The following is an 18,656-nucleotide window of genomic DNA, read 5'->3' as shown; positions in this document are numbered from 1 at the left end:
TCTTTTAAGTAAAGGAAGCAACAAAATGAGGCAGGGAAAGCAGAAATAAACCCAGATATCATGAGCCCAACTCCACAGCCTAGGGAGAAATAATGTTTTGCATCCCAGGGAAAACTGAAATACATACAAGTAGGCTAAAATGACCAGGGTTTTTGGACTTTTTTTTTTTTAATAGAAACAACATTTTCCCTGTCTGTTCTTCACATTCTGAGTTTATTTTTAGGAAACACTCCTACCAAAACAGGCACCGTCAGAACTACATTATCTATCTGACCTATTTAGTCTTTAAACACAAATACTATTAAAATGTCTTCATTTTATAGGTGAGGAAATGAAAAAATTTATACTACAGATCTAACCTTTTTTTTTTTTTTTTCCCCTTTATCAGAAACCTCAACTATGGTATTCTACGCATGGAAATGTCAAGTGCAGAGGGATAGATTCTTAATTAACAGATTCTATTTACAGCCCCTGTCATCCAGATAACAACAATCAATGAGGACCCATTGATCCTGGGCAATATGTTAATCAATTATCAGGGAACACCCATCACAACCTCAGGAGTTAAGTCAAGCTGCTTCAGTGCAGCTTACAAAGTCATGCGAGACTGAGAACGGCTATCTCTTTCTTTATCAAGTTAGTGGGTCTTCTTCTATTTCCAGAAACAATGTAAGAGAAGAACTCTGAGCTTAAGGAAGCAAGTGATGAGGAGGTGGTCTATTTGCATGGGTCAAGAGAGATCAAATGTCAGAAAATTTCAAGTCAATTAAGATACGCTATGGGGAATCCCAAAGTTACCTATTTCAACCATCCCTTTTACAGTGAAAACAACCTGAGTCTAGTGCTTTAAGAATCTATACTAGGTCTCTTGGTGCCACAGTCAGAGAACAGTCAAAGGACCAGAGTTAGAACTGCATCCAAATCGTGCATGTGTTTTTGTAAAAAGCAATTGCCGCAACTCAGGTAGCTAATATAGAGTGAGTCTGAGGCATAGTGAGGAGCTGAGAAAACACCATGGCAAAGCTGAGTGAGCTACAAACACCAAGGCCAAGGGGCTGCACAGCAGCTTACATCTACTGAGCAAACAGGCACAGTTCTCTGCAGGATAATGATAAGATGGTGGCTTTTCAGAAGATTCTGGCAGCCATGAATTCACATAAGAAAAGGCTAAGGAACAGGAGAGATTCACTGGGTTCTAACTCTGCCTCCCACATAAAGAGAATGACTTTGTTGGCCCTGAGGTGGCAGCTTTCATTTTGTAGGGGAAACTTCTAAGAAGGAAAAACCAGAGTTTTGTGGGTTGAAGGGTCTGGAACCTGGAGTTGAAGCTGACTATAGCCTATGCTCTCTGAGGGAGGTTGATGATGGCTCTGCCCATGTTACTATGTCCTGAAGAAGAGAAGAAGACATTGCAGGGGAAAAGAAGAGCAAATCTACATATTTTTCTTGAAAAAAAAAAAAACATCGAAGTTTCTATATCAAGATTGCTAATCAAATATTAATTATTTGAGCTATGGAGTTTGGCCTCCAAAAGTCCATGTGCTCAATCCTGGGTATCCAGTGCGGCAGCGCTAAGAGGGGGAGCCTAAAGAAATTTGATTAAAGTAATTAGCCTATTGGATATGCCCTCCTCAGAAGGGATGAATGCGCTCCTTGTCACGTCCTGGTTAGTTCTTATGAGAGTGTGTTGCTATCAAGCGCACAAGCTCGAATGCCCCAGCCTTCTGTCTCGCCAGGCAATCACGCTCCTCCGCCATGAATATGCCTCTTCCACCATGATGTGATGCAGCCCAAGAGAGCCTTAATAGAGGCTAAACTGACGGGACCATTTGGTCTTGGTCTTTCCACCTCCTAAGGTATGAGTTAAATAATCTGGTTTCCTTTATAAGCACCCCAACGTGGTTACTTTGTTGTTGACAACAGAAAGTAGAATAATTACTTATGAATCTATTTCACTCTAACTATTCATATGCTGCCCTTTCTGTTTGTTGTTGTTTCTGATTTCTGTTACTAAAAACCCTTAAAGGCACATCTTAGACTTCTAGGAAGAAGAGGAAGAATGGAGAAAAAGCTGTGGAAAGGGACTGAAAAAAGTGCAATGGATGGGGCTTCGGCAATTGCTCAGCAGTTCAGAGATTTTGTGCTCTTGCTGAGGACCCAGATTCAACTCCAAGCACCCAAGGGTCAGCTTGCAACCATCTGTAACTCCAGTTCCAGAATATCTAATGTCCTTGCCTGAACTCCATGGGCACTGGCATGCACATGATACACATGGAGACAAACCCCTCACACACAGAAAATAGCAAATTTTAAGAAGAATCAATGGCTAAAGATAACAGTCACCATTTATTAATGCCGATGCTAGAATCTGGCTTCTACAAGGTGTTATACGTTTCTCTGATTCTAAAAGCAACACTGGCAAGTTATCGTTTTCTTCTTCCTGTGGCTCGGAGTCATAATACGGAAATCTCTGGAATGGCTTCTCTAGTAAATGGCAAAGCTGGGATTTCAATCTATGTCCATGACCTTAAATGGAAGTACCCCATCCCTGGGCCACACTGTATCCCTGGCAACGAAAAGGGAACTGATGGAGATGAAAGGGGAAAGGGAGAGGGAGGAGGGTTAAAACAAATATGAGCAAGAGAAAAACTTGGAAACTAAGAGCCCTCAAGAGCTGCAGAAGACACTTGCCTGCATGGTCGGTCCTGTGGGCAGTATTTTCTGTGTTGCCCAGGGATGAGACATACAAACAGGAAGTATTACAGGAAGAAGTTTCATTCCTCAATTAATACACTATTTGGATGGGCTCATACAGGGGCCACAAGTTGGGTAAATACAGTTAAAATGGAAAAGCAGTTGGTACAAGGGTTCTGATAGGTTCCCTAACTAGCCAATCAGTTGGGCTGTCACTCAATCACCCAAGACTATGAGTACAGCTCTGAGTTAGTGAAACATTATTCTGTGGTACTTTTTTTTTTTTTTTAATTTATTTGTATTTGCTTTTTAAAAAAATTTTCCCTGGACACAGAGGCCTTTCCCATGAAGAAGTTCTTAGAATGAAAGTAAAGAGCTAACTTTAGAAGCGGTCACTTGTTATTAGAAAACCCACTTTTAAGAATTTAAAAGCAAAAAGCCAAATAGCTCCTAAGAAACTTTTATTAGCATCCAAGTTCACTGAAGGCTTAGCAGAAATGAATAATCATGTCCCGAAAAGAAACAGCTCATTTAAAGACTGAATGGTTATAAAACAAACAAAAACAAGGGGTGGCCAATCATGAAGATCTAGGGAGACCCTACATGGTCAGTGAAATATGCTGAGTCCTGGGATCTTATGTCTTGTCTACTTGGACTTACTGACCAGATACAATATCATAAGACTCTGAAAACAATCCTGTAACTTGATTTCATTTTTCATTTCTTTCATTTAGAAACACTTAAAATGTAAGGTCAGCCCTGCCACCACATTTGCAAAACAATAAGGAAACAAAATAAAGTTTTATCTGGCCACTGCTATTAGGGCTTCTGTGTTCTATTTAAGTCTGGGCCCACTTTTCTCCATGACGCGGATGCACACACAAGAGCATCATTTAGCTACTGGGCAGGAATGCTTGAGTTGAAGGACCGGTAATGGAAAGCTGCACCCAGCAATCTTACAGATTGGGATCAGCCTTCGACCTATGTTTAGTCAGACTACTTCCTCCAAAAGGCTGCCTTTAGTTACAGTGACTAGACTAGGGTATTCTGTTATGGTTCCATTTTCTGGTTTTTCCTTAAAGTCAACTTGTAGAGCTTTCCACATTCCTATACCCAAACTCTCTCGAGCTCTCTGAAAACAGTGGGAGTACCTTAATTGGGGTGTTGCTTTTCAGTTCTATGATATATCCTATTTTCTTTTTAAGGGAAAAAAATTGCAGTGACATTCCAGTAAGAAACAAGATTGGCTCACCAACCCAGAAAGGCAAGCCTCGCATGTTGAAGCCGTGTGGATGGGAAAGAGGAAGTGTGAACCTCTGTGAACGGGCACAAGAGGGGCCTGCACATGAACACGTACCTAAGCAGCTGCTTGGACACAAAGGCTGGAGAAGCACTGAGACCCCTTCTCTATTCCTTCCCTGGTAAACAGTGATGAACAGAGAGGTAAACTAAATAAGCCCCAGGTGCTGGGAGCCCCGCCATGCCTAAGCACCTACCACAAGGAAAGCCACATGCCCGTGATCAGGAAGCTCACAAGCTTCCTAGTTAAAGCGATGTGATGTCACTGCAATTATTGATAGCCAAGAGGCCTTTGTCCTGACTCTCTCTATTTTTATTTTCCTAACACAAGATGAGGTTAGACTCCCTCCAGGAATACATTTTAAATGGCATCTTTTTGTCAGTTGCTCACACTTGGAGGCATGGATGCTTTTATCTCTCTTTAAGTTTCCACACGTGAGCGTATCAATACACTTTCCTCCATAATCATTATCCTTAGCTTCCAGTTCTGCTGCTTTGATCTTTGATCTTAATTCCAGTGTGCTCTAGCTTTCTCAAAATGTGATTTCTTAAACTGATGGCAAGTTTGGAATGACTTAAAAATCTTAATGAATGGTGGGTCAGTCGGTGCCTTGGGTTTTTTTTTTTTTCCAAGGGAGGGGGTGTTTTGTTTTGTTTGCAAATTTAAGTAATGTAATGGAAGTGATTAAAAAATTTTATGACCAGGTGGCTCTAGGGTGTATTTTGTTAGACACTGATTAAAATAATTTCTTCTAAATGAGACCTGACCACAAAATGGAGCCATTAATGCTCAAGGACATCGCCACCAAAGCATAAACCATGGCTGACCACCTCTGGTGTCTCCCACCCCACAAGCTTCTTATTTTTTCTTTTCCTCTTTTCCTCTTTTTCTCCTTGTCCTTCTTCTTCTTTCTTTCTTTCTTTCTTTCTTTCTTTCTTTCTTTCTTTCTTTCTTGTCCTTAATAGCAGAGTAAATAAGCAACCAGCGAAGCATAAATATTTTCAGCCAAAAACAGAGTCCAAACTCCTCAGAGGAAACATTTGGCCTCTGTGGTTTGGTACTATGTTCCAGAACAGCATGTCCAGTGAGGAACACTGTGAAAAACTCCTATCCCTTCGAATGACAGTGGGGAATGTTACAGTATCAGACATTTCAGTTGGTCCTTTTCCTGCAAGTCTATAATGAGGCTTGTAAAAAAAAATAGAAAGAAAGAAAAGGGGAAAAAAAGAGAAAAATTACAGTGCTATGGGGAAGTTCTCATGGGAAAAATGAATGGCAAGAAACCCTAGATTTAAAAGAAACAGTTAATCCGCTATTTTGATTGTTCTTCAAAACTTATGCTGAACCAATGAGCCTAATTAAAACCACTTGGCCCACTTCTATAAAGCATCATAGCTTTCTCTATGCTTCGTTTGTATACACCACAAAACTCCAGATAGAGTTGGTTTTTTTTTTTTTTTTTTCAAGCGCTCACTAACAAAGTGCTGACTTTGTTGGGATGGCTGAGCTAATTTCGTGAACTCAGTGTGAAACCTGAGCTAAACAAAATTGTGGTAATTTTCCTTAATTTGTAAAAGTGATTGGAGTGCAAACAAAATTTTCCTCTTGGGTCAATCCTATAATTTTCAATTAACTAAAACTAATCGGCAGGCAGGCACCAACCCTGTATTTTGTTTAAAGGGCTGGGAGGCATTTCCGAGGGGCAAGATATATTGACTTGTTTGTTTGTTTGTCTGTTTGTGGGTGGGGGTTGTCAGAGAGAAAGAGAGAGAGAGAGAGAGAGAGAGAGAGAGAGAGAGAGAGAGAGAGAGAGAGAGATTATTAAACATGTTTGGTTTGGTTCATAGTATAAAATTATAGGGAAAGCTGCTTTGGGGTAGAATGTTAAAGCAGAAAAGAAATCTGCCCATTGAATTATATGGTTTAATTAGGATGTGCTAACAGAACCAGTTCTCCTGCTCCCGACCCCTTTGTGTAAAAACAAGTTCTTGTCTACATGCAGAGGCCTAGTAGACTTTCAGTGGTAACTGGAAAAGGAAAGCTGTGCCTAGATCCTGAATGGAGCTAGCCAGGTGACATAAAGCCAAGGGTCCTCAAACTTACCAGGCACGGGAAATGTAGACATCAGTCTACACCTCACCTTGGAGGATGTAAGAAACAAAGCCCTTCCAGAGCAGATGCTGATGGCTAAAAGATCCCCAGGTGTTTGCTCTGCCTGTTACGTGTATTTCTACATCCTGCCAGTCCAGATCCTGCCCGGTTGGCTGTGCCTGGTAGGGAGGATTTCAGATGCGCCCTGGAACACTAGTTAGCTGCTTACCACAAGGCAGGTCATGTGCCAACGCTGTTGGGGAAGGGAGCAGACAAAGTGCAGCTCACTATGAAAACTACCAAATGTGTTCAATTCAAATGCCGTGACAGGCTGGAAGAAAGGAGGACTGTTCGTTAAAGTTCAACCCTGCAAACTCTATAAAGTAAACTCCAAGAAGCTGGCCAAGCTACTAGAGAGACCTTGGTCCTGTCTAGTTCTACCCTTGCTCTCTTTAACATCTCAAGCTATTTCTCTAAGTAGCCAATCAACTATTTCAACATTCAAAACTGTTATATCTCTATAAGATTTTAGTAATAATAATCAAAGTAATTTCTTTGGTCCTGTATCTGTTGAAATGGAGAAGAGAGAGAGAGACAGAGAGAGAGAGATACACACATATACATTCATGTATATACACACATATATATGTATATACATACATACATATATGCATACATACATAAACACACACATAATCAAGTAAAACATGTGATGAGGCCAAGCCAGGTCCGTGGTTACCATCTGCAGGCTCCCCCTTACCTGTGTAGATGAATCTTCCTGGTGTCCCTTTGCAGAACTGCTTGGACTTGTAGGACAATGTGACTTCCACAACACCAGGGATGTGTCGAGGAGGTGTCTGCACACGGATGGCATGAGGAGTTATCAACTGCAGAAGACATGCAAGGGGGAATGGTCATTGCAACACGTAAAGGACTCATGTCACAGCTGCCCTATCGCTCTCCATAAACAGAGCTTTAAAACACATCATTAACCTGTCAGTGGACACAATCTGGATGGAACCTGTAGGAAAAGATGCTGACAACAACATTTACAAGTGCTCTGCTTACAGCCACAACAGCATTATCTGGGTTTTCCTTCGCAGCAGGCCCTGGGCTTCCTGGTTTGGAAAGGGAACCTGGCCTCATGAAACGGTTTATCTCCTACAGGATATCCTTTGGAAAACCTGTTTGCAACAGATGCCCAAATCAGAGTAGCGCTTTGCCATGCCTTTCCAGAGGTCCGTGGGTCTGCTGTTTGAACTGAGCTCTTAAACACATGGAGAGCACAGAGGTAGGAAACAGTAGGCCCAGGCACTCTAATTAGCTGCAGAACACGTGTGTGAAACGCCCTGAAGACCATTTGGCACATTAACTACCAGAGGCACAATCAAAGCATTTTAAAGGGGAGAGCAAAGGATCTGCCTCCCTGAAATAGCTTTGGGCTCTGGCTGAACTAAAGGCTCTCCATTAAAAAAAAAAATCAAGGTCGGGGAGAGGACCACTGAATGGCCACCTTTCCACTGTGCAAGGGCACACGCACAGTGAGAAAGCCCGCTTCCGAACTCTACTGGCAATCAAATTATACTATGAAGTAGGATTTATTTCTTATTACTCATATCTCAGTTTATATAAAGAAAATGTTATTAATGGTCATAAAATAGGCATTATCTGGTTCTTTAAGGAAAAAAAAAAGCCACCCTGGCATTTGACTGTTTGACCTGTGATGGAACTCTGCATTCTGAAAGTTCTCTCTCTGTAAGGTGAGGAATGGCCCACTTGGCTCAGCATTGTGGCCCAGCCTGAACACTAGTGGGCAGAGCATCCTCTATGGGTGGTCTACAGTGAGTCAACGCCAGCTTATGTTTATGCTGTTGGATGGCAACATCAGTAGACGGAAGTTCTACTTAAATGAGAAAACCATCCAATTCAAATGTTTTGCCTGAGAAGCATGGATGAGGTGAAGAGAAATGAAATACAGCCCCTCTTTGCCACCCAAGGAAACTGTCTTACCGCCTTGTGCTAGGCGGAAGAATGAGAAAGTTGTTAATGCTAAAAATCCACAATGAATGTCATTACATGTTCCTGGAAGCACAAGAGAAGACACAGGCACGAAGTCATCTTAGGAGTCAGAAATGCTTTGTCCTCTTCTCTAGAATACAGAGGAAGTCTTAGCCTAGTGGCTAGAGGTTGAGATTCACAAGTGCATATTTCAGTTAGACCATACCCATAAGGAAACTCAGGAGACCAAGTCCATTCGCCATGGCTTGTGATTTTGTGAGAAGTTAAGGGTTAATCCACAAAGAGCACCGACAATAGTGTCTTGAAGTTTTACACTAGGCTGGGGAGCTTCTGGGCTCTAGAGGAGAGCCTACTATTTTTATTTTGCTAAATGGACATAATATCAAGCTACTGTCTAACTCTGTACTCTATACCCCTAGGTGAGTGCAGCTTTCAGCCCTCATCAGAAATGCATCTTTGTGAAGGGGACAGCAGTTCAAAATGCAGAGAATAAATGTCTGTGATCTGCCATAAATGGGAGCCTTCTCCACAAGGCTCAGGAAACACCACATCTACTTCGGGCTGAGGAGCTACTGATGGCTGCCATGTGTGATGTCTGCCAGTGGGGGGAGAGTGAATTTTCTTGATTGATGTGGCCCCCAATAGGTTGACCTGTTCCAGCTAATGGCTCCATCCACGTATTCAGGGACAGCACTAATTAGACTCAGTTTCGGGGGGTTTTGTTTGTTTGTTTGTTTGTTTTTCTTTTTTTTGTTTTTCTTTTAAGGATGAAAAGGAGGATAAGAAGTTGGGAGAGTGATCTCTAGGTTTAGCTTGGGGTGTGTGTGAGTATGAACAAAATATATTGTCTACATGCATGAAATTCTCAACAAATAGATAATTTTAAAAAAAGGGAAAAGTATTCTATTCCTATTGAAATCCTTCCAAAATGCGTTGAATGCTGTCTAAATCATGCAAAACATGTCCTGTAATTTAACTTTGATAAATCAAGTTTCATGTTTGGAATCACCTGTCGTACATCTTGCTGTGACACAGAAGAACACTAGGGGACTGCTGGAGTGTGAAGTGCTATTTCATGCCCGAAGATGCTTCCAAACAGTTATGCACTTGAAATTGTTTCTGTTTTACTTTGTGCCTTTGTCCTCTGCACTGTCTAACCTGCACTTATAATCTGTAGGTGCAGCAACAAGGTCGATCAAATTTACTGCTGTAAAGAGAATAAGAGAAGAATGAAGTCTAGACCATTCTTTGCCTAATTGTGCTGAGCTACTCTCGGAAGGCCGACCGTATGTTCTCTATACAGTCAGTCTTGCCTGATCTTCAAAAGTCAGCATGGCCTGCCTCTTTGTAGGAATGTAGAGGACTATGACGTTTATGCCATGACTATTAAAACCTATTTACTGTATGTCATCAAGAATTTCATGTTAATCTTTCTTCCATTAAATGGTTTTTGAGATCAGGAAAAGATCTTGGCTTGCAATGTCTATTCTTAAAAGTTACTTAAGGAGGAGCTGAAGAGATGGCCCAGTGGTGAAGGCTACAATAGGTGTCCTTGAACAGGACCTGGGTTCAGTTCCCAGCATGCAACACCCACATTGTTGCCCATGACCACGTGTAATTTCAGTTCCAGGGGAATCCCATACCTTTTTTCTGACCTCCATAGGCACCAGGTGTAGACATGGTACACACGTATACATGCAGGCAATACACTCATACATATAAAATAAAAATGAACAAATCTAAACATGTGTTACTAAAAGAATACCTTCCATAATTATGTTCTAAGTATTCCTGGAACAAATTCATATATAAATGTGCTCACAATTCTATTAGCTGTTTGACTCCAGTAGGCACAATAATCCTTACACAAGTCCATTCTTCTTAACCCAGTAATAGTTAACACATTTCCAAACTAAGTTACTCTCCAAGTAACAAACCAGTTAGCATTGCACTTATACCCCAACCTGAGCATGGGTTGCTGCCTATATTGTTTCCACGTGGTAAGAAAGAAGAGCACTTCTTAAAGGTTGTGCCTTCAAAAAGAAAATGATGAAGTTAAACTTTTAAGGTATTAAAGAGCTGGAGAGATGGCTTAGTGGTTAAACTGCTTGCTCCTCTCCTAGAGAACCAAATACTTAGATGGCTTACAACTGCCTGAAATACCAATGCAACTCCAGAGGATCTTAGGCTCTCTTCTTGTCCCTTGGAGTACTACAAACATACACACACATACACACACACACACACACACACACACACACACACACACATACACACATGCATGCATGCACGCACCCACACACATTAGTCAAAATAAAAATCTAAAACTAAAAGAAGTTAAGACAGTAATAATAAAAGATCTACACTAAAAGAGTGTTTATTCCTAAACTTGCAACTTTAGATGTGATTTATTTATCTTCCTTGTGTGTATGTCTACTCGTCCCGTATGCTTACACAGGAAGTAATACTGTAAATAAATTACTGTGGGAAAATACTATCAAAATAAACAGTAGAATAATGCCAGTTCATAGTACTATGTATGACATTTGATTACACAGAAATTAGATATGTAACTGCACAGAGAAATGGTCAAAAGGCAGGTGGAAACATGTTAACAGAAGTGGTCTTTTGGTGTAGGTAGCTTCAGTTTCTTCTCCATGCCTGTCTTCTTCAACTCTTCAACAGTAAAAATGCATGAATAAAAAAAAATGCATGAATAGTGCAGTCAGGGGATACCATTAGGCGCTGTGTGAAGATGGAATACTCATAGTCTCTTTCATGGCCAGCAGAAGCTACTAGGCCACCAGAAATCAAGAATTTGGTCCCCTTGGGCTGCCTATATGAGTGTTTGTCTTCTCCAGACTCACACAACAAGATGAGGAGAGCCCTATGGGGTGGGGCTAAATGATACAAGCTCATTATGAACTCTGGGTGGCAAGTGAAGCCTCTGTGAGAGAGACAGACACAGACGAGGAGGTGGCCAAATAGGGCTCCTCGTGACCAAAGTGTTAGAAAGAGCAGAGAGGACATGGGGCTGATTCAGCGGCTGCACATGTGGAGGCAGCTGTTGGAAGAAGCCATCTGCAAAGTCTGGAAGCCCGGAAGGAAAGCACGGGTCTGTGTGTGGTCTCTTGTGGCATCATAAGGACACTAGGAATAGAAAAAGCGTGATCTATACACTCTTGGAACTATTGAGGAAGACAGGCTGTGGAGTACTAGGGGAATGCATGACTCGGGGCAAGCTACCTTCTCTGAGGGGCCACAGCATGTGCTCTCTATAGCTCTCTAGTTCTCAATAAGTAATGATAGCCATGACCTACGCAACAATGACCTTCTGTGGTCTTCCCACAGTGCGCTCAGCACTAGGCTAAGCTCTTTCAATGACTTATGCCCTATAGATTTCAGGGGGCAAGTATGACTATTAGTTGGTTCATGGATAAGGAAAGCTTAGAAACATAAGCAAGGGACCAATTAGAAGCAGAAAGCTCCCCTGACTCAAGGTCATGATCACAGTGCCACAACTCTCTAGACTGCTTATCATCTTTTAGTAATTTCTGCTTCATGGACTTTATACCCTCTCTCTGCCTTTGCAAACAACAATTGCATCCCTAGGACCTCCTTCACCCTCTAAGTCTGGGAGTACCCAAACCACACAGAATGACCATTCTCCTTGTGAAGCTAAGCTGAGAACAATTCACCAGCAGAGCTCAGAAGCAACCCCACCATCAGCCAACATGCATGCCTTTTAGCCACTGGCATAACATGAGAGAAAAGCAATGGGAGGTTCTGAGCCACGTGCAGAAAGACTACTAGACAACAGACAAATGATTTCACTCTTTCCTCGCCAGCTTTACAATACTGAACTTCCTGCAACATTAGCAAAGTAAACAGGGGTGGGGGAAGGGGGGAATCAAGTCTAAAAGACTCAAAGGGATAGAGAAAAAGGAAGCAGCAGTTCTCTGGGGACAAGACTTTGACTCATAGTCTTGGCTCTGCTATTGCCACCATCCATGCCTCAGTTTACCAATTGAATCGTCAGCTACATTAGCTCAGATCTTCTCTGTGGGAGCTCAGAATAATATTAAATATGTTTTGTGTTTGGGTAGTGCTTCTCCAGGGATGCTAGTGCCTTCTAGATTAATTTTTTAATTTATGTATTAATAATTCTCACAGCATTCTCCCTCCTTCTCAATTAGAATGATAATACCCATCTCTTTTGAGATAGGCAGGGGGTGCTGAGTGATGGACACGGAGCAGACACTTAAGTAAGGAAGCTGTAACGTAACGCGTAATTAAAGCTTTGAGATGAAATCCACCTTAGAAGCTTTAAAGTGGCCAAGGAAACAAACTTGCTGTTCTTTCATTCTGGAGCATTCATCTTTTTGTAATTAGAAATGGCATTTTTAAAGGATTTTTTTTCAAGCCCAGAAAGATGACTCAAGGGGTAAATATGCTTGCTGCTAAACCTGGTGACTCCAGTTCAATTTCCTGGCACCCACAGGGAATTGAGAAAACGAGGACCAACTTTCACAAGTTATTCTCTGACCTACATACACACACACACACACACACACACACACACACAATATTAAATAAATAAATGTTTTAAAAAATAATTGATTTTTTTCAGACCTTCCTTCAGCAAGCTAAACTATGGGAAGTGTATGTTCCTGAAAGTAGTGCCGGTCATCATCCACTTCTCTGAGCATTTAAGGTTCTCTCATTCCAAAGGAATGCCTATCTGGTTATCAGAGTGGGTTGTCTCAGGGAGTGAGACACAGCAGGGGACAAGAGGAAGGGGAGGGAGAGACAGAGACAAAGAGACAGAAAGCAAATGCGCGAGCAAGCAGAGGCACTGAGTGTTACACAAGCATTCTGGTTTCCTCTCGTCCTTTCAAGAAACAGCAAAACCAATATTTAGCAAAAAGAGGTTGGAGCTCATGAGCCCTCAAAGATAAACTTCGGTGGGGAGACTTTTGAAACTTAAGTCTCAGGAATTGAATCCCATAGCAGCGATAAACCCAGCTTTGGAACAGACAACAATGTTTCTGATTGCCGTCTAAAGTCTCCCTCAGTATAGACACAGATGCAGATAAGTTCTAGAGGTCTACAGAGGGACTTCCCTAGCTGTCCTGGTCCTTACATAAACCATCAGCTTCGTGAAGATATATCCCTGATCCCTTTGGCTTGTACTGGGATCCCAGGAGTTAGCAGGACATTGGAATAACTCAGGTCTCATAATCTACTCATCAAACAGCAAAGGAACAAATAGCAAGATGCCATCAAATACCCCTCACGAGTAAGATAAAGATTGAACAAACTCCTGTATGAATGTTCAGAGAAGAAATTATCAGAGCTAGGGGTGTAGCTTAGGGTAGAGCAATTGCCTAGCATGCTTAAGGGCCTGGGTTCAATCCCAGAACCGCCAAAAGAAAACAGAAGAAATAACCAATACCATTCCATTCAGAATTCTTTCTTTTTCCTAAAAAAATAAAATAAAATAAATAAAAATAAAAACAAAAAGCTTTTGACTTGACCACCATAAGCCTCCTGGCACTCTCGTTAAGCGTTCCAAAAAAACACAGCGCCTCATTCTGTGGACCAGGAAGCTAACCGTGACCCTCAATCAATGCAGTTAATTGTATCAAAACAGGACAGCAATGGGATCGATTTCCAAAATAACAGATTGGGGAGAAAGAGACTAAAATAAACATGCTGTGCTTCATTCAGCTGCCTCTGGTTTTGTGGGTTTATTTATTTATTTATTTTGTAAGTTGTTGTTTAAATAAACCTTCTCCAGCTCCCTTCCCAGGATGTAGATCCCAAGCCAGCTGGGCTGCATCGAAAACTGGATTGCATGCTGACAGTCTGGGAGCTGGAGAAGAGCTGCTGAGCAATAGAGGCTCCAAAGCAGCCCGCCCCTGGCTCTAAGCAACACAAGGAGCGCCTTCCCAGAGGGTGCCCATCCTACTCGGGCCAGCAGCACGTCTGTGGCTCCTGTCTGTAGCCTGTCTCTGCTCGGTCCTGCTTAGACATTAAAGTAGAAGAGAAAGGAAGGCCAGATGCACTTATAGAAAGGGCCAAGTACTGGTTCTCAGGTTTACAGCTTACAAGGAAGCTCTGCTTGTAGAATGCAGGAAAAGAAGAAGGAAGGAAGGGAGGGAGGGAGAAAGGGAGGAAGGAAGGAAGGGAGAAACCACAGTGAAACGCCAAAATACTGACACAGAATGAATCTGCGTTTCTCCAAGAGAGGTTTCAGGTCCTTCAAAGGTATAAAGGATATCAAAGCAGTGAGATACAGACTCATCTAATATGCATGTGATGTAGTGCATATTTGCATATTGATACACTGGTATTTGCACATATATTCAGTAATGTGTCATTTTGCATGCCCCTTCAGAGTGAGAGATAAGTAGACTTTATGGAAAATTGAGGTGGAACCTCTTTGAACACAGTGGCCCTACACCGGCTCCGGCTCGAAGTCTTTCAAGGACACATTATGCACACCCTGCTGCTTTAAGCAGACTTTATTAAGCCTAGCTGCCAGCTCGTTCTTAGTGACTCAGAGCCGAGCCACCATGCTTGTGAACAGTCATCAATGTGCTGCCCAGTAATACAGTTCTGGGTTGGCTTTTTAGGCTTTCTACTCCTGCCCTGGACACAAGGCTGTCTCTTCCGCTGTCTCTGAGGCTGTTCCAAACGACCTGGTTCTGCCTTGCTGCTTCTGAGCTGCACCTGAGAAAACATATAACATCTTTTTTTTTTTTTTTTTTTTTTTTTGCCTGTGGATGGTAGCATTAATTTCTCTAAATTGTGTCACTATATTATAAGAAGGTTGAGAGATGGCTCTGGACTCTGATGGACTTGAGTTCAAACTCTGGCTTTGCCGATAACTGCCTAGGAGGCCTTTGGGGAGGCCTCTGACCTGCTGACCTTCAGTTTCATGTGGCGTACTGGTGGGAAGGGACTAACTCCAAATAATACAAAAACCCATATCGAGACCTCAAAAAGAGACAGTTTCTCTGCTACTTCACCATTTCTACTGTGTTCTGTTAAGGTATTTATCTACATATTTATCATGCTCCGACTAGATCTAACATCTCATGTATTGATGAAAACTAAGTTATATCTATTCAGTAGTGATTGAAGCCTCGTCAAATGAAACAGTTGCTAAGGAACATTGGTTTGGTATGAATGAATGAATGAATGAATGGCAAATGGTCAGCAGCTATATTACAGCTGATATGCAGAGCTCTCTGCTAGGCACTATGAAGGGTTAAGCTGAAAATTTCAGGGACACCACCTTCAAGGAAGAAAGAAGGTCCTTCATTCCAACCCTTAGACTATTTCTGTCTTTTCTAAAAAGACGCTAGCTCATTTAGAAATGACTCCCCATAAAATTACTAGGGCTTGAAAACTGTTCTCCAAACTCACAGTCCAAGTTCAATGTAACTGATTCACACAAATAAAATGCATAATTCTGTATCATGTAGCTTCCATATAATAGGTAGTTAATACATTAAATCGATACAGACTTTGAAGCACAACGTCATGGAAAAAAATCTAGACGGCCATTAATTATGTAAAATGGCATACTGTATCAACTTTGAATTAAAGCAGAAGTGTGCAGGGGACAGACTGTGTTATGAGTGGATGAAGTTCGCCGTAAGAGAGGATACCCGGGGAGCCCCTGCGCCTTGCTTTCACAACCCTGATGAGGACGAGCAGCAGCTAACAATCACTGCAGACTAGGAAAGCCAGTCAGGTAGACTGTGGGCACAGATGTGGAAAGAAGGCGACCCTGGGTGGTCGGCATGAACCCCAGAACAAAGACTAAGGGAGAGGAACCTGGCGTGGGTGGAAGGAAGAGAAAGTCCCACTCAGAGCATTGGGAGATGTTCCTGCATCCGCAGCACTAAAGGTCCAGGAAAGCAGCACAGTGCCTGACATACAGACAGTCCTTCCCATCCACCATAAATGCTACACGGCTGCAGCCAGGTGTGGCTTCTCTTTGCTTAAGCACATCACATTCCTGTGCTTTCTGATTGGAAGTTATGGGTGCATGCATACATTCCTCCTGAACATACCATGAATTCATTGGAAATGCGAGCTTAACGTCTTCTCTTTTTTTTCCAGTATCATAATTATCAATAGAGAGGGGGAAATGGCAAGTGGTTTGGTCATTAAAGATAAAAATATAGACTATAGCACTTTTAGAAATAAAGTGAGCATAGATGTAACTATGTAACTATATTAAAATGGTCATTAGACCATTCCTGTCTTTTTTTTTTTTTTTTAATGTGCTATCTCATTTAGAAACAAGTCCCCATAAAATTACTTGAGCTTGAAAGTTGTTCTTCAAAGTCCTGAGGAGCTGTTGGCAGTGACTAGGGGAGGGAAAAAGAGTCTTTATTGAAAATTTGGCCACTGATAGGGTTCCCATGGCCCAGTGGATGCCCACAACCATATGTTACAGGCAGACTTAGTGGGTTGTTTAAAAAAGAAAAACAAGACAGGAAGCTGGGAGAGGACATTTGGACGAGAGGTGGAGGGGGACGTTATCATATTTACTGTGTGCATGCATAAGTCTCTCAAAGATGGAGACAAAATTAAGTCAGATTCAAAGTATCAGATTCAGAAAGACCTTAAATTTTTTTGTCCAGCAGCTTCTGAGTGTTCAATGGATGTATGTTAAAGAAATATAGATTTGTGTGTGTGTGTGCATGTATTTTTATAAGTATTTACATTTAACCATATACTCATTTATATATTCTGTATTATGAAATTTAAAAGAGGTGGTAACTGAGATATTGTTTTTCTAATATGTCTTCACTTCTTTTTTAATTTAGTTAAATTTATTTTTATGTATTTATGTACACAAATGTATTTTATGTACAAAGTGACATGGGTAGGCACTAGCATACTGATACAAAGTATATCAAGTTTGGAAGGACTGGTACATTTATAAAAGTATATTTAAAGACTATGGGGACTTATGAAAAAATTAGATATTACTTGAAGCTGAATGGGGGTAAAATCTGGTTTCAGGGGAGCTGGGCTATAACCCAAGCACCGAGAAACTAACACACTGCTGAGAAAAGTCATATTACCACCCCCAGAGCTTTCTCCTCATCTCGAAGTAAAAATGTTGTGCTTTGCGTCTGAGACACATTCCTGAAGGCTCTGTGACTCTACATGAAGTCTAATAAAACTCAAGGGTGAACAAAGGGCCCTGGGAAACTTGCTATGGGTTATATAGATGTGTCATTGCCATCCATCCATTCCTGATTACTGGTCATCAAGAAGCAAATTCTGTTCTCATGAACAGCTGTTCCTCTCTGCTTCATATATAGGGGAAAATGGACAGTGCAGACAGGTAAAAAGCACTACAGTACTACTAAATCCTCCATTTCCAGGTTGGGGGTTTCAAGTTGCAGAATTGCTTCCCAGGCCCTGCAAGCTGCCCTCTACCCAACTCCATCTACCCAAGGTTCACACACACACACACACACACACACACACACACACACACAGGCCTCTTCTGACTTCATCTCCAGGAACTAGGTTCAAATAATCCCCTTGCTCTGGCTGAAGAGGGAAGCATGCACCCCGTGTGAGGCTAATTGGTTCGTACAGCTATGGAGTGTTGGCTTCTTCAATCTGAGCTGAGGGAACCGCCAATCTTTAAATAGAGCTGTCCTACAAAATCACATGGCGTCTAACGCCAAGTGCACACTGACTAAAACCAGATGCAGTGTATGAGAGAAAGTCTGTTCAAAGCCTTGCAGCATTGCAGAATGATGGCTCTAAGCATTCCTGGTCTAATCTGGATAATACTCTGCAAATATTTCAGGCGATTTTCTCACATCTCTCCCAGGCCCCATCACTTTCACCACTGAATTTCATAACTTGGCTTCATTATCATAAAATCAAGATGCATGTCAGCCGTAACCAATATCTATCTTTCCTGTGAGGTGTTCCCAGAGAACAAGAGCTCTGCAGTTAAAGAAGTTTAGGGCATGCTGAACACTGAATCCTAGGGACTTAGACCATGATGGGACTTCAAAAGTTACCCAAGGGAAAGCTGAATGTGTTTCACTTAGTATTAATCAAGATTAGTGGGCTAAAAATAATTTCATTCTCTCATCTGGCATGGGACATCTATTAATATCCCCCCAAAAACCTAGCATTCCATATACTATCTGGAAGATACTGTGGTATATACTTCTTGTTTGTAGCAGAGACTGAACCCTGAGGAATGAGAGAGAAAAAGTACTAGCTGAAGACACAGCAATCAGGAGAGCCAATGTTGTGAGTAATTAAATTGGTTCAGTGATGTTCAAAGAATCCTTTTGCAAATGGCCTTGGTATCTGTGTACTGCCTGGTGTGGTACAGTGGAAAAGACAGAAAGAAAGGGTGCCTCCTACCCACATCTCTGTCCATTTCTGACTATGGAGGGATAATTCTAGGGAGAATATAGAGAAAGGAAACTGGACTACAACTGATTTTAAAGTAAATGCAAAGTAGAATCTTCATTTCCAAATGGGAAAA

At 41.7% G+C, this 18,656-nt stretch overlaps 1 protein-coding gene across 8 annotated transcripts in view; it reads right to left on the bottom strand.

The window, feature by feature from the left end:
* Window positions 1–18,656, bottom strand: part of Ebf1 (EBF transcription factor 1) — a 431,261-nt gene that overhangs the window by 75,580 nt on the left and 337,025 nt on the right. For all 8 annotated transcript variants that reach the window (XM_051168354.1, XM_051168355.1, XM_051168352.1 and 5 more), the window contains one exon: window positions 6,846–6,972. In XM_051168354.1, the coding sequence (XP_051024311.1) occupies window positions 6,846–6,972 (127 nt within the window). The remainder of the gene's footprint in view (window positions 1–6,845; window positions 6,973–18,656) is intronic.

Source organism: Acomys russatus, chromosome 25 (genome assembly GCF_903995435.1).
Source record: "Acomys russatus chromosome 25, mAcoRus1.1, whole genome shotgun sequence".
Lineage (NCBI taxonomy): Eukaryota > Metazoa > Chordata > Mammalia > Rodentia > Muridae > Acomys > Acomys russatus.
Note: the sequence above shows the minus strand (reverse complement) of the source record. Positions and strands in the feature narration are given on the sequence as shown.